Source organism: Acanthaster planci, linkage group LG02 (assembly GCF_054643075.1).
Source record: "Acanthaster planci isolate LZ-2023a linkage group LG02, COTS_SCS, whole genome shotgun sequence".
Classification (NCBI taxonomy): Eukaryota; Metazoa; Echinodermata; class Asteroidea; order Valvatida; family Acanthasteridae; genus Acanthaster; species Acanthaster planci.
Window position 1 is genome coordinate 4,653,750 of NC_141778.1, and position 12,664 is coordinate 4,666,413.

At 41.2% G+C, this 12,664-nt stretch overlaps 1 protein-coding gene across 1 annotated transcript; it reads left to right on the plus strand.

Moving 5' to 3' along the window:
• Positions 1-592: 592 nt before the first annotated feature.
• Positions 593-9,795, plus strand: LOC110975274 (sodium-dependent phosphate transporter 1-like). Its single transcript, XM_087132925.1, has 10 exons — positions 593-1,144; positions 1,364-1,514; positions 3,485-3,625; positions 4,892-4,977; positions 5,474-5,570; positions 7,316-7,429; positions 7,813-7,893; positions 8,092-8,482; positions 8,949-9,134; positions 9,498-9,795. Exons 1-10 carry the CDS (start codon positions 992-994, stop codon positions 9,793-9,795), a joined length of 1,698 nt encoding a protein of 565 aa, XP_086989051.1. The 5' UTR covers positions 593-991.
• The last annotated feature ends 2,869 nt before the right edge of the window (positions 9,796-12,664 follow it).

The window sequence follows — 12,664 nt, forward strand, 5'->3', positions numbered from 1 at the left end:
GCCAAGACTAACCGAAACTGGGTCGGTGTGATACACCCGTCCGAGACACGTCTCATATACTTGCATGATTGTTGACAGTGTTCACATCATGGTGTTCACATGGACAGTTCACTACCCGCTTATTCTGTACTTATCCAACTGTCACATAATCGGGCACTTTATGAAAACAATTTTGCAGACCACAACAGCAGTTTTCGCTTTTGGAACAAAAGTGTAAAGTTTTGGCATAATATCGCTTTCTTGGTAATTTAAGATTTTGACATTTGCGGGGTGTTTCTCGTAGTTCCACTAAGCTGCTTTCAATTGAGGAAAAATCTCTTACTAAAGTTAAACTATTACCTATAGATTCCACTGCGGGTTTTTTTTTTTTTTTTTTTTTTTTGAGCTTGTCTCTGAAACTTGGCCAATACCTCTTTAAAATTAGCCATATAACCAAATACTGGTTCTATAGAAGAAAGAAAATGTCCATATCTCTTAATCCTCAAAGAGCCGGGCCATTTTGGCCCATTCACTGCCAAGAGGTTGGATTCTGCCCCCCAACCCCCCCCCAAAAAAAAAAAAAAACTCGGCTGTGCCCAGCTCGATTTCTGAAACTTGGTATGCATGAAGAGGCACTCATTGTCATTACAGATGTGAAGTTGAGCTCAATCAGACATAATCATCGATTTATTGTTAATAATGTTAGTTTGAAGTAAGTTAAAGGTTTTGTGGTTGTGTGGCTTTATCAGATAAGACTTAAAAGCTCCGGTTTCAAACGGCTGATAATAAGGTCAACTACCCAACTGAAATCTCATGGACTTACATAACTTACGAAACCACGCAACATTCACTTATAATGCATGCTCCTCTCTAATGGACAGTGGATGACCTTTGATCAGAAGTTTAAATGTTATTGTATACGGACATGGGAGACTGAAGTCATTGCTGACCTTCAGCGCACACTTGTGAAGATCTCAGTGGGGAGTTTCGACTCTATTCGCCCTTATACAGAATGACTGACTTCACAGCCTATGACACCACTTATCTGTGGGTGTTCATCGTAAGCTTTCTCATTTCTTTCGTCTTGGCGATTGGTCTCGGTGCAAACGACTGTGCAAACTCCTTTGGCACTGCCGTTGGATCTAAAGTATTCACACTTCTTCAGGTACGTCTTTTATTGATTACAAAATGATCCACAATTATACTGAAAACTTAAACAAATAACGAGTTTTAAAACTTTCAGATTTACAATTACAATACGCCCTGTTCCACTTGGGTAAAATAATTAATTTTCAAGTGGTGGTGAACACAATTATGTATAGCATGTATTTCTTCACTTTCTCTTTCTCCAAAATTGTATTGTCAATAATGTTTTCTTGAACAGGCATGCCTACTGGCCGCCATATTCGAGACCCTAGGAGCCATCTTGTTGGGCTCAAGGGTATCCGACACGATACGAAAAGGCCTCTTCGACCCATCACTTTACGTGGGATACGAGCAGGTCTTGATGATTGGTAACCTGTGTGCCCTGAGCTGTAAGTTGCTTCATCGACTTATTGCCTGCAATATCTTATTAATTTTGTTGATATCCTTTGGCCGGGGAGTAGGGTAGGTTGGTCGAAAAAAAGTAAAATCAAAAGGCATGTAAGGCTAAACAAAATGATACCAAGTGTTCAATGTGTAATTGTCTTGTGAGTTATTTTCATGATTGTTTAGATAAATGAAAAGAATAAATCGTCATCAGCCTCTCTCGATATAAATTGTACGAAATGAGGTACATTTTCACTCTGCAAATACCATCAGACGACATTTCCGTTCAAAGATGGAACTGGAAGGGGACTGGATTGGATTTACACCCCAGTTTCTGCTTCGAAACTTGAGACTCAACGCTTCAAATACACTCGCAGAAAAATAAAGCGCTGAAATGACTTGAACAAGCCAGTTGAAAACACGTTAGCCATCGATGTGGCGTGGACTCTGCTTCACCAGTACTTACCACATTGTGGGCACACATAAGATTTTGCTGACGAAACAAATGGCATTTAATCGTAGACCTGTATGACCATGTTTCGTCCCCGTTTTCACAAAGATCCACACATGTGAATTTTAAACAAAAACTGGTTTTCGAGATAAGCACCAGAGAAGTTTCTCCTAAAACTGCGCTACTTTCTTTGGTAAAAAACCCTAAAGTGATTCTGCTAAACTTTTGTTTGAACCCACAATTTAGAATGGACACGAAGACGCGTGTTCGTTCGTGAAAACTTAAATACACGTTTTCCGACTTTGTTACCCTTCTTTTTAATTAGGTTTTCCGAAAGGAGGGGCATGCATGTTTATGCGCGGGCCACTGTGAATGTAACCAAGATGTGTGCCCCTTTGTGAAAACGAAAATCACAACTGACCGACTTTTCTACTCAGTACATTCGTACGTGTGCGAGGGGCAGTCAGATTTGTCTCTTTGTGAAAACGCCAAATACATGTACAGTTATTACAGTTATCACGATTTCTGCCCCTTGCAACATTAATGAAATTCTGACATTATTTTCCTTGTGGGAGCATGTCGAAATCGTCGGGAAAAAAGTTATTTTTACATTTCCGCCTCTTCGTAAAACGGTTATGATTCCCATGCACAAACTCAGAAAAATTGTAATTTTTTCTTCTTTTTTTCCAAGTCATGTTGAAGGCAGGGTAAGTGGAGTGAAAAAGGTTTTTCTTTGGTCAGGCGCCTAAAGTAGTCGGAAATGAATTCCAAATATAAAATCGAAAAGGGGTCACCATATTTTCACCTTACATGTACCAGAACAACTTTTTTAGACAGGTGTTCTAGGGTCTCGCTGAACCAACTAGAATTAAGAGCGACTCGAGTCGACTCAAATGAATCTTGGTTTCAGACATACGAACTTAATACATACATTTGCATTGGGTTTTACACATTAAAACATGGACTTCTGAAACCAAGTCGCTCTGGTGTCGTTCAGAGCGCCTTCAAGTGTCGATCTTTCACTTGCTAGTACGCCTGGTGGCTCCCAGTTGTTCCAGACCTTGAACCTTTGCCGTACTTAATTCAAAATTTGCTTTTAATTTAGTTCTGTGCGACCCTAGAACGCCTGTCTGAAACGGGTGTAATATTTACAGATATTTGATTTTGCTCAGAACCGACGCAGTTCTGTGCTGTACGGCAATGCTCAGAACAAAAACCGGCGTTTAAACTGTTTATTCACTAAAAAACAGAACCCCCGCACACAAAACAAACAAAAAGTGAGATTAAATGTGCATGTTAATATAATTCTGCCAATCGAGGTGAGGCCATTTATCGGTTGAAAATTCCCAAAAGTAATATTGAACAAAATAAAGCTAGTCATACCACAATAAAATTGACAACATTAAAGTTAATTACCTGAGCTTGAAGAAGGTCGGCGCAGGACTGTCTCTATATTAAATACCTTCATAAATTCACTTATTATTGTTTAATGGCTTTATCTATCCTCTCTGATCACCCAATCAGCCTCTTGCATTTGGCTCCTCGTGGCTACGGTCGCCAAGCTTCCAGTTTCTGCCTCGCACAGCATTGTTGGAGCAACCTTGGGCTTCCATCTTGTCATGTTTGGGGGACAAGGCGTGGACTGGGCCGTTGTAATCAAAATAGGTAGGTTTCAAAGATTAACAATATCCCCAAATGGCAAGAATTTTGCATAATCATAATTTTGAATCATTTAGAAATCGTTTCTGTTGGAGCAATCGAGAAATGGACGTTTCACACATTTTGGAATTCAAGTATTGTGCCAGCAATAGATTCAGTGATAAAATGTCGCACCACAGGTCTATAAGATTTTGATAAATTTTGCTGCGAAGGCTATCTCAAATTTCAACTTCTAAACGTTGGAAATAAAAAACCTCGTGCAATATTTGTCGAGGAATTTTAAAGAGAAATCTACATACTTATGATCCTATTAATGAAAGGAATCGCACGTAAACATGTTTACACTACTTTACGTCTATTTGCCTATATAACACGAGCTAAAGAAATTGTAGCGACAAATATAGCTTATCTGTGATGCAACTAGGCCTATTAATGATTACACATGGTGGACTGCCGAATGCTGCATGCATGTTCGTCACATGATAGAAGGGATTCAGCCAAATGAAGTGGGTCGTGCTATTTTGGGTCTGACCGTTTTTTGAACTTTTGAAACATTCAGCCCAACAGTTTGATCTCTGATCAGCGACAGTTTTGCGTTAACACTGTCCACTGCTTTTATTTTGGAATTTTGGGTGTGATAATAGATTTACTTGATGGCTCTCGCTCTTAAGGCTTAGGTGTGAGAGGAACACGCTTCTATTAGAGATTTGAAATATTTGAAACCCTCAAACAGTATCAGGAGTTGCGTGCTTTGAAAGAAAATATTGTTAGCACAATTTACTCGAGTAACGTGACGTTTTTGAAAGTCTTTGCATTCAGACTGTCATCACACCCGACTGTTTGAAGTCCCTCGCGGTGTTGTGTCTAGCTTCTGCAACCCACCCCTTCACCATGGAAATGTGTATTGTAACTTTTCACCTTGACTCGGACGAAACAATGTGGATCGTTCGTCTTCGAATATTGCCAAGCGATACGTGAAATGTAATCGAAGCTGCCGGGAGATCAAATTATTATCCTAACCCTCAGTGACAGCTTAAAACTGGCTGCTTATCCCTGAACGCCATGTTAATGAAATACGGAGGCATTTGTTGTATTCATGTTCTCGAGTGTATACAGCACGGGTGAATGAATAATCAGCTTAAAGCTACCAACTCTGTTCACTGAAACATGCGTCTGCACGCTCTTCTAGAAGGAGAGATTATGGTAAAATGTCCTGCTCAACGACACAGTAGCAGTGATTGCATTCCTGTTTCCGTTTTACTTCAAATGCAGTTGTCTCGTGGTTCGCTTCGCCATTGTTGTCAGGCATCATCTCTTGTGTAATATTCTTGATTCTCAAGTACTCCATGCTGGAAAGGGTAGGCGCTTCATTGTCTTTGTCTGTCGGAGGGTCTACGTAATTAGCGGGCTGTTTCTCCGTCTGCAAGGCGATTTGTTTGTCTGTCTTGTGTTACTGACTGGTCCTCTGTATGTGAAGAGAACGAGGGACTTTTGTAATTATGAAGGATTCACCCTTCCAGTCAAAGGGGTAAAAACTGTGGGTTTTTTCATATAACAGGCCGTTTCTGGTCTGTATGGGCCTAGGCGCCAGTCAACACCGATAACATCACAAGTCGAAAGCTGCTGATAGGCCTAACACATCAGACAACGGCTTTCAGCATTACACGTTTATATACACACATTGTTTCTGTTTTGTACAAAACTCATGATATTTTTTCCCAGCAAATACCATGTCAAATTCTTTTTTTTTCTTTCTCTTGCGACATTCAAGATGGCCGCTTTCTTGATAATTACATCCTGCATGCCCTGCAGTTTTCACTATTGTGGTTTTTTTTTTTTTTTTGCCTTTCACAGAAACAGCAGCTCAAGTGGGGTCTGCTACTTGTTCCTGTGTGGTACTTCTTCGTTGTCTTCGTCAACCTCTTTTCCATTTTCATTGGATCGGATCGTGGTGAGTAGACCTCAACGCGGCACGTGCTTGGAGGTTGCTGTCTGTATCGCGTGCCCGGCAAAAGGTCGCTTACGCCCTTTGGCCCGGAAGCATGATAACAGTAGAAAAAATGTTCCCGGTATAAAAGGGCGTAAGAAACACACTCTCTTTATTTAGTAAAAACGGATAAAATTTACTACAAAACAACACAGGCTGTGCAAAAAGCAACCTTTGAACAACTTATCAAACGACTTGGGAAATGTTTTGGGAACTATTTGCAAAGAAATCTTTATATTTCATTAAAATAAAACAGTTGCAAACATACGTCCTTTTGCCCGGAAAAATGTTTTGCAGCGATTAAGCTTCCCAGCAAAAGGTCTTAAGCGCTTAGGCCTACGGCCTTCTTCCGGGCACACGACGATTATTATTAATTGTTTGTTTATCAATTATACATTAGCTACAGTCGGATGAACTAGCAGGACATCAGCAGGAATCAAATGCAGACCAAGATTGGCATAGGCCTAATGATCAACGCTGTGGAAATAAAGATCTTTTGATATATCTGCACGTGTTGGGCAATTCTGTCGGCAATAAGAATTAAGTTTGTCCCATTCTTTCAAAGACAGCATTTCCTGACGTTTGGCACGTTTCCAAGCTACTGCTCGAAAATTGCAATAAAACTACCTACTGCAAAAATCCAAATAAATTTTTCCGAACTCGTAACGGGTCAAAATTCTCAAAACCGTTGCTCTACCCTCATTGGAACAGATATCAATTGCATGATGGTTCAACAGTCACTCACTGACACGAATAGTTCCAGTATGACCATCGGCTGCCCGGAAGAAGGTCGTAAGGGAGAAAATGGGTCAAAAGGTCACACTCAGGTTTGGAGGAAATTAAATTCCTTTAAAATATTTTTCATTTGGTATTCATATTGATTGAAGGGGCTACGTCATTCTGACGTAATTAACAGAATGAAAAGGACAGTAAGTAAATTTTCATTACGTTTGCCCGGAATAAGGACGTTACCACTCGTATACAAGAAAATGCGCTAGCGTCTCACTGAATTGTAGACGCAGAACAAAGTGTATTCCCGGCAAAAGGACGTTAGCATAAAACGTAAATTACTTTAAAAACTCAAGGTTTTCACCCATAATAAAGCACAATATTATGTTAACCATCAACAAAAATTCGTTAATTTATTTACAAATGAGAGCCCCAAACCATTGAAACCGATTATCTCAAAAAGTAACATTTGCGTCAGGGGCTGCTATCGTCCCTTTCCTTGGCAAACGACAACGGATATTCAGTTCGACTTGTTTCCATGCTTAATTATCAACATGTGTTAAAACGGTATAAAAGGTTTTTCTAAATGCATGTACTTGTTTTCATTGGAAGTGAAAAGGAGGTGGAACGTTGCACAAAGGAGCAATTTTGATATTCTCATGCGAGACACCCCTTGTCGAAAGGGTATAAGAACAGTATAAAACCACTCACCAACACTGTTTTGAAGACATCATATTGGCCACTGCTATTGTCTGAGCAAGCTTTTTAACAAAATAAAAAAATGATAAAGTGGAACCTCCTAAGCTATGAATGACATCACGCTTTGGGGCATGAATATGGAAATCCAAAATGTTGAAATGTCTCCCTTTTAACTGCCACAAATTAGACTGAAAGTCATCATAAAATGCTACTCTTCGCGTATTTCAATCACAAAATCTTTTCACGTGCTTCTTTCAAAATGTTCCAATTTTTGTTTCCAGTTATCGATAACGTTGGTATTTGGCTGGTGCCCGTCATTGCAGTCAGCGTGGCTTTGTTCACCGCCACGGCGGTGTATTTCTTCCTGGTACCTTACACTCGTACACGAGCTCTGAGTAAGTAAGCTTACCCTAAAACTTAACTAATCTCGAAGCATAGTACTCTTGAAAATCGTATTCGGTTATTCGTTGTGAACACGTCGGTACCGGTAAAAATACAGATAGAAATTCTGAACTTTACAGGACATTTATAGAATATTACAACACCTCAAGTATAATGCGATAAGCAAGTTCTACGGACTTGCTTTCATAAATTCAGCTTGAATTTTCTGGCGACAGTATTGTCAGCTTTATTTAAAAACAAATCATTTCGTTGCATTTATTTCATTATTCGGGATACACTTTAATAGAAAGGCATTCAGTACACAAATATACATTAATTTAACCATTTTAAAAGCAAAAATAAACGAATACGACCTCAACAATGTTATCACTGACAGGTATGCTGAAACTTGAGGCACAGAAGGAAGCGGAAGAAGCGACTTGTAACGAAACTAATGTTGATGTGGAAATACAAAGAGGTACTATGACGAGTACAGTTAGCTATTCATATTTCATCAATATCCCAGTGAATTAAAAACGGCAGGTTAATTTGCTTTTGCGCCCCTTTATTTTAAAGGCACCGATGGCTTAATAGCCAACTTGAATCCGCCCCAGAAAAGGCACGCTTTCGTGTCTTTGGAAACACTGCCGTTTACGGACTGTTATCTTCCATACAGAAAAAGAGGAAATCCAGACAGAGAAAAGCTCAGCATCTGGAAAAGTTGACGACATTGCCGACATGCCCGATAGCGTTCTGGTTCCAAACGGCAACAGCAGAGAGGATCAATTGAATCTCAACAACAGTAACAGCAACGACAACAATGAGTTCAAGGGTCAAGGGCCGGATGATGAGGTCATCGTTGAGGTCTGCATGGATGAGAAACAAGATGGAGGAGGCCAACCAGACGAGCCGGCTGACATGGATACTAGGGACCGGAAACGAATCGGGAAGGAGTCTGCCGCCCGGCTGTCGATCAAAGACACCGTGTCCGTTTCGGCTATCTGCGGGCCATTGCAGGGGCTGTCGGCATGCTTTGCAGCGTTCTCACACGGAGGGAATGATGTCAGGTGAGACCGCCAACTCAACATTTATCAGCACATACCTCGGCAAACCTACAGTGCGTGGTCATGACAGAGACATGGTCACAAAAAAGATGCTAGTAAAAATGGAATTAAAAGGTTGTATTCAGAAAGAATAATTTTTTCAAAATATCGAAAAAGAGTCTCCTTCTGCTGTCTCGACCTGCATACAAAAGATTAATACATTTTCAAAATCTTCTTGTTCTTAAAAACACGGAGAAAGAAACTGAATTTCGGATGCTTTATCTGCCAAAAGTTTACATCCTTTGATATTCTGTTTGTCACAATTTGATCCAACCTGTCAATGTCTTCGCTAAAATTCTCGAAAGAAGAAATCCAGGTGCGAAAATGTATTCCAGACACAAAGATACATTATCACAGACACATGCAAATATTTCCTCCTTTTTTACACACTACTTATGTTAATATCTTTAAATCCCAAACTGGTTGGCAGCAATGCTGTCGGTCCATTGGTAAGTTTGTACCTAATCTACACGCAAGGCGAGATATCTGGGACAGCCTCCACGCCTATCTGGCTGATGCTGTACGGGGGAGTGGGCATCACGGTCGGCCTCTTCACCCTGGGTCGACGAGTGATACAGACTGTTGGCTCGGACTTGACGCCAATGACGCCATCCTCGTAAGTATACGGTCCATAGGTCGGTCTCTGTGAAGCACTGGTCCGGGCTTATCGGCTGCACTGCTGCGCGTGGCCTCGTGCACAGTGCAATGAAAAATAACATCATACGCATCATGACAAGGAGACGGGATAAGATGAGATTTAAGAGGGGCCAAGTTAAGTTTGCTTCGGTTAAAACGTATGGGTAAATTCCTATGTGTCAAAAAAACCAAAAAACAAATACGGCAAAGTACAGGCAACCCTAAGCTGTAGTCATTGTGCTGTTTTTACTTATCGCCGTAAGCGCTCTTGAAAAAGCACTTCTGTCATTATCTAAGTCGAACATTCTAACCGCAATTGTATTCTGGCTTCTCTCGCGAGCAGGGGCTTTGCCATCAATCTTGGAGCGGCCTGCACAGTCCTTCTCGCTTCCAACCTCGGCATACCGATCAGCACCACGCACTGTCTGGTGGGTTCCGTGTGTGTGGTGGGCTTCGTTCGCTCTCGGCAGAGCGTGGACTGGCGCCTGTTCAGCGGCATTTTCAGCGCTTGGATCTTCACTGTGCCAATCACCGTGCTGCTCAGCGCAGCACTAATGGGACTCCTGCAGCACGCTGTGCCCGGCACTTGCACCTTGGCGCCTAGGAACACGACTGATGTGTTGACGTCATTGATGATGTGACGCCAACAGTGACATCCCAATTGACTTACTCTTGCAAATTAATAGACCCAATTACTGTATCGAAGTAAATCTCGAGGCAGTACAACCGCTTATTGAAGCTTCTATGTATTAAACCTGAGGAACCCTCGAAACCTGAATATCTAGCAGTTTTGCTGATAAATTATAACTCAGGTTCTTCAGAGAATAGCATTGACAGGGAAAAGGACCCTTTACCCTCTAAGCAATTTTCTCCAACATCTGCAGAAATTTACTTGGTGTTTACACTACAATTAAACCTGCGTCATCCGAATTTCACCCCACTGTGACGTCATATTTATACATATAATGATTAACTCACGGTCAAACAGTTGCGAGTGTTCGGTTCTATTTTGGGGACTTCGGGGCTTGGCTCCCGGTTTGTGAACCAAGCGTGCCGGTGAGAGTCTCACCGTTAATCCCTGGGTGGTAGGTAGTTACATGGCTTAAGACTGAAGGCTCAACTTGTAATGCATTTATAAATAGCAACTACTGCTGACAAAAGCATACAGGTATTTTTTGACAACTTTTATCTTTTACATATGAATTTTTTACCTTTGATCACCCTCTCAGACCATTCAGCAGCTTCTAACGTCCGGGTCTTTCAGACTTCCAAGTCTAGGAAAGGTTGGTCAAGGGCATTAGGAACCCCTGTGTAACAAAGTTTCCTTGAGGGTGAAAATGCTGGGTATTTTCTATCTTTGAAATAATATATTGTGGATTGACAGTTACATTCATAAAGTTATTGATGAAGTTCATCCTTTTTTGAACTATAAACTAGATAGTAATTTAACCCTGGGTTCACCGAAAAGTGGCAGGAACCAATTTAAATAACCAACTCCTTTTTGAGAAAACAAAATCAACTGTCAACATCAGTTACACCATGCACAGTTGAGACTTGTTTTATTGCAACCATATTACACGTTAAAATAGTACTGTCATGTCACCGGTGACTGTATAAACAAAGTGAGATAAACAAAGTGAGAAAAAAATATATGTATGTGTCATTATCTGACTACGGCACAAAACCCAGATATATCGCTCTAATGTTCATCAAGGATAATTAAAGTTCTCACGGTAGATATGCAGCTGGCAACGTCAACGGACCGTTGTCGTGAGATGGTGTTCCGGCGAGAACTCAGCTCTGCCTTTTCTCTGGAAAAGAGTTCAAAGGACTGTACATGTACTTGCGGATTTGGTGTCACAAGATGGCTGACACTTGATGTCACATGCTGGCTGGCTGGCACACACTGGGTGTCACAAGGTGGCTAGCATATTTGGTGCTGCATAATGGCTGGTGTTTGGGTGATACTGGGCGATAACGGGGCTGGGGACCAGGTACTCCTTGACGATCTCAGACCAGGCGGTGACTGGCATACAAGTGTTGAGAAGCGGGAAGGGCAAGCACCAAAGTCCCCTTCTGGCTATTCCCAGCAGACAACTCGGTCTGATGTCTCTGTATCTAAAAGGGCCAAACATGGTGGTCCGTGCCACGTTACCACATGTTCTAACCGCTCCAAAGTGGACTAAAAGGGGCGAACTCTGCTTTCCCTCAATTAACACTCTTTTTTTACATGTACGTTTAGGATTTATAACGCAAAACACAGACTTATATACATGTATACACACCCATAAATTTAACATGTGGAAAAAAAGTTTACCAGCCAAATGAAAGAATCTATCTCGGCATCAAATACGCTTCATGGCGCCATATGACCAGACGTTCACATAAAATGCAAGTGCAGGCCAAATTAGACTGGCTCAAAGGTTTCTCGGTTTCGAATTACACACATGCACTGATTCAAGCTAAGAATTTTGACTTCTCAATGCTCATAAATCTCAAACAATGCTCATAAACAAAGAGAAAACTCTGCAGTCCGAGTCATCGGACAATAGTTTGAAATCTCTGGGCGAATTCTGACAATCCAAGTCGAAGCAAGCTTTCGAATACTCCATAAAGCAGTTCCCAAGGTTAAGGGCAGTCATAAGAAAATAAATCGTCAAACATGCCAACGGCTTTTAAGAGAATGCACGTGGTACCAGCCACGAGCTACATGCTGGAGATCTCTCAACAAAGACGCATGTACGTTCTACTCTCAGTAACATTACACAAAACTTTATAAGGGACTGTTTCTCACTTTGCCTAAAGCCACAGCAAAACGCACCAGAACGTTTTTCCTACTATGTACAGGCAATTAAGCTTACAAAGTTCTTGATATTAAAACTTGGCAAAGGTGCAAAAAGACGTCATAGCAAATGACTTCCAATACTCTTTCCTAAGCTAACAATGTATCTACTCAAATTGGAATAAACTTGACTTACCTAAAAGAGCCAACATTCAATCTTTGCAGAACAGCAGCTTGGTGAAAGTCCCACTTGCAGGAATTTGGACCTCCAAACTTTAGAGCTACAATGTACTAACAACAATTTTCTTTGTCTCTTGCTCTAAAATACTGGACAAGGAGTGGAGTGCTTCATTGTTCGCTGTTTGCTGACAAGATGTGAAAATGGCACATGGCCAGCAATTTTGGGTGCATGTAGCCCACAACCTCCTGCTACACTCCCGACCAGTCTGCCCTCCCATTGGACAGTCTTGTTACCACCACAAGGGGTAACGCCCTGACTGGGCATCCTGGAGGGGGAAAATTATGGGATGGAGAAGAAGGGAAGACCAAGGTGTTACAGCTTGGGCAGACAGGAAAGAGATAAACATTTATTGTCTAGCTAGAAGTTTCAGCAGAGAGGGATAGAGAGCAATTTAAATGGTGCACACAGAGTATGCATTAGGAAAAGAGAGAAAATGGACACAAAATAATCTCTAACCTCAGACCTTCATGAGGTCTGGGTTACAATA

Excerpts from the sequence above, each read along its gene's own strand:
- LOC110975274 (XM_087132925.1), top strand. The coding sequence starts at position 992 with ATGACTGACTTCACAGCCTATGACACCACTTATCTGTGGGTGTTCATC. Across the intron at positions 4,978-5,473 it reads AGTACTCCATGCTGGAAAGG|AAACAGCAGCTCAAGTGGGG; the intron begins GTAGGCGCTTCA and ends TGCCTTTCACAG. Across the intron at positions 7,430-7,812 it reads CACTCGTACACGAGCTCTGA|GTATGCTGAAACTTGAGGCA; the intron begins GTAAGTAAGCTT and ends TATCACTGACAG.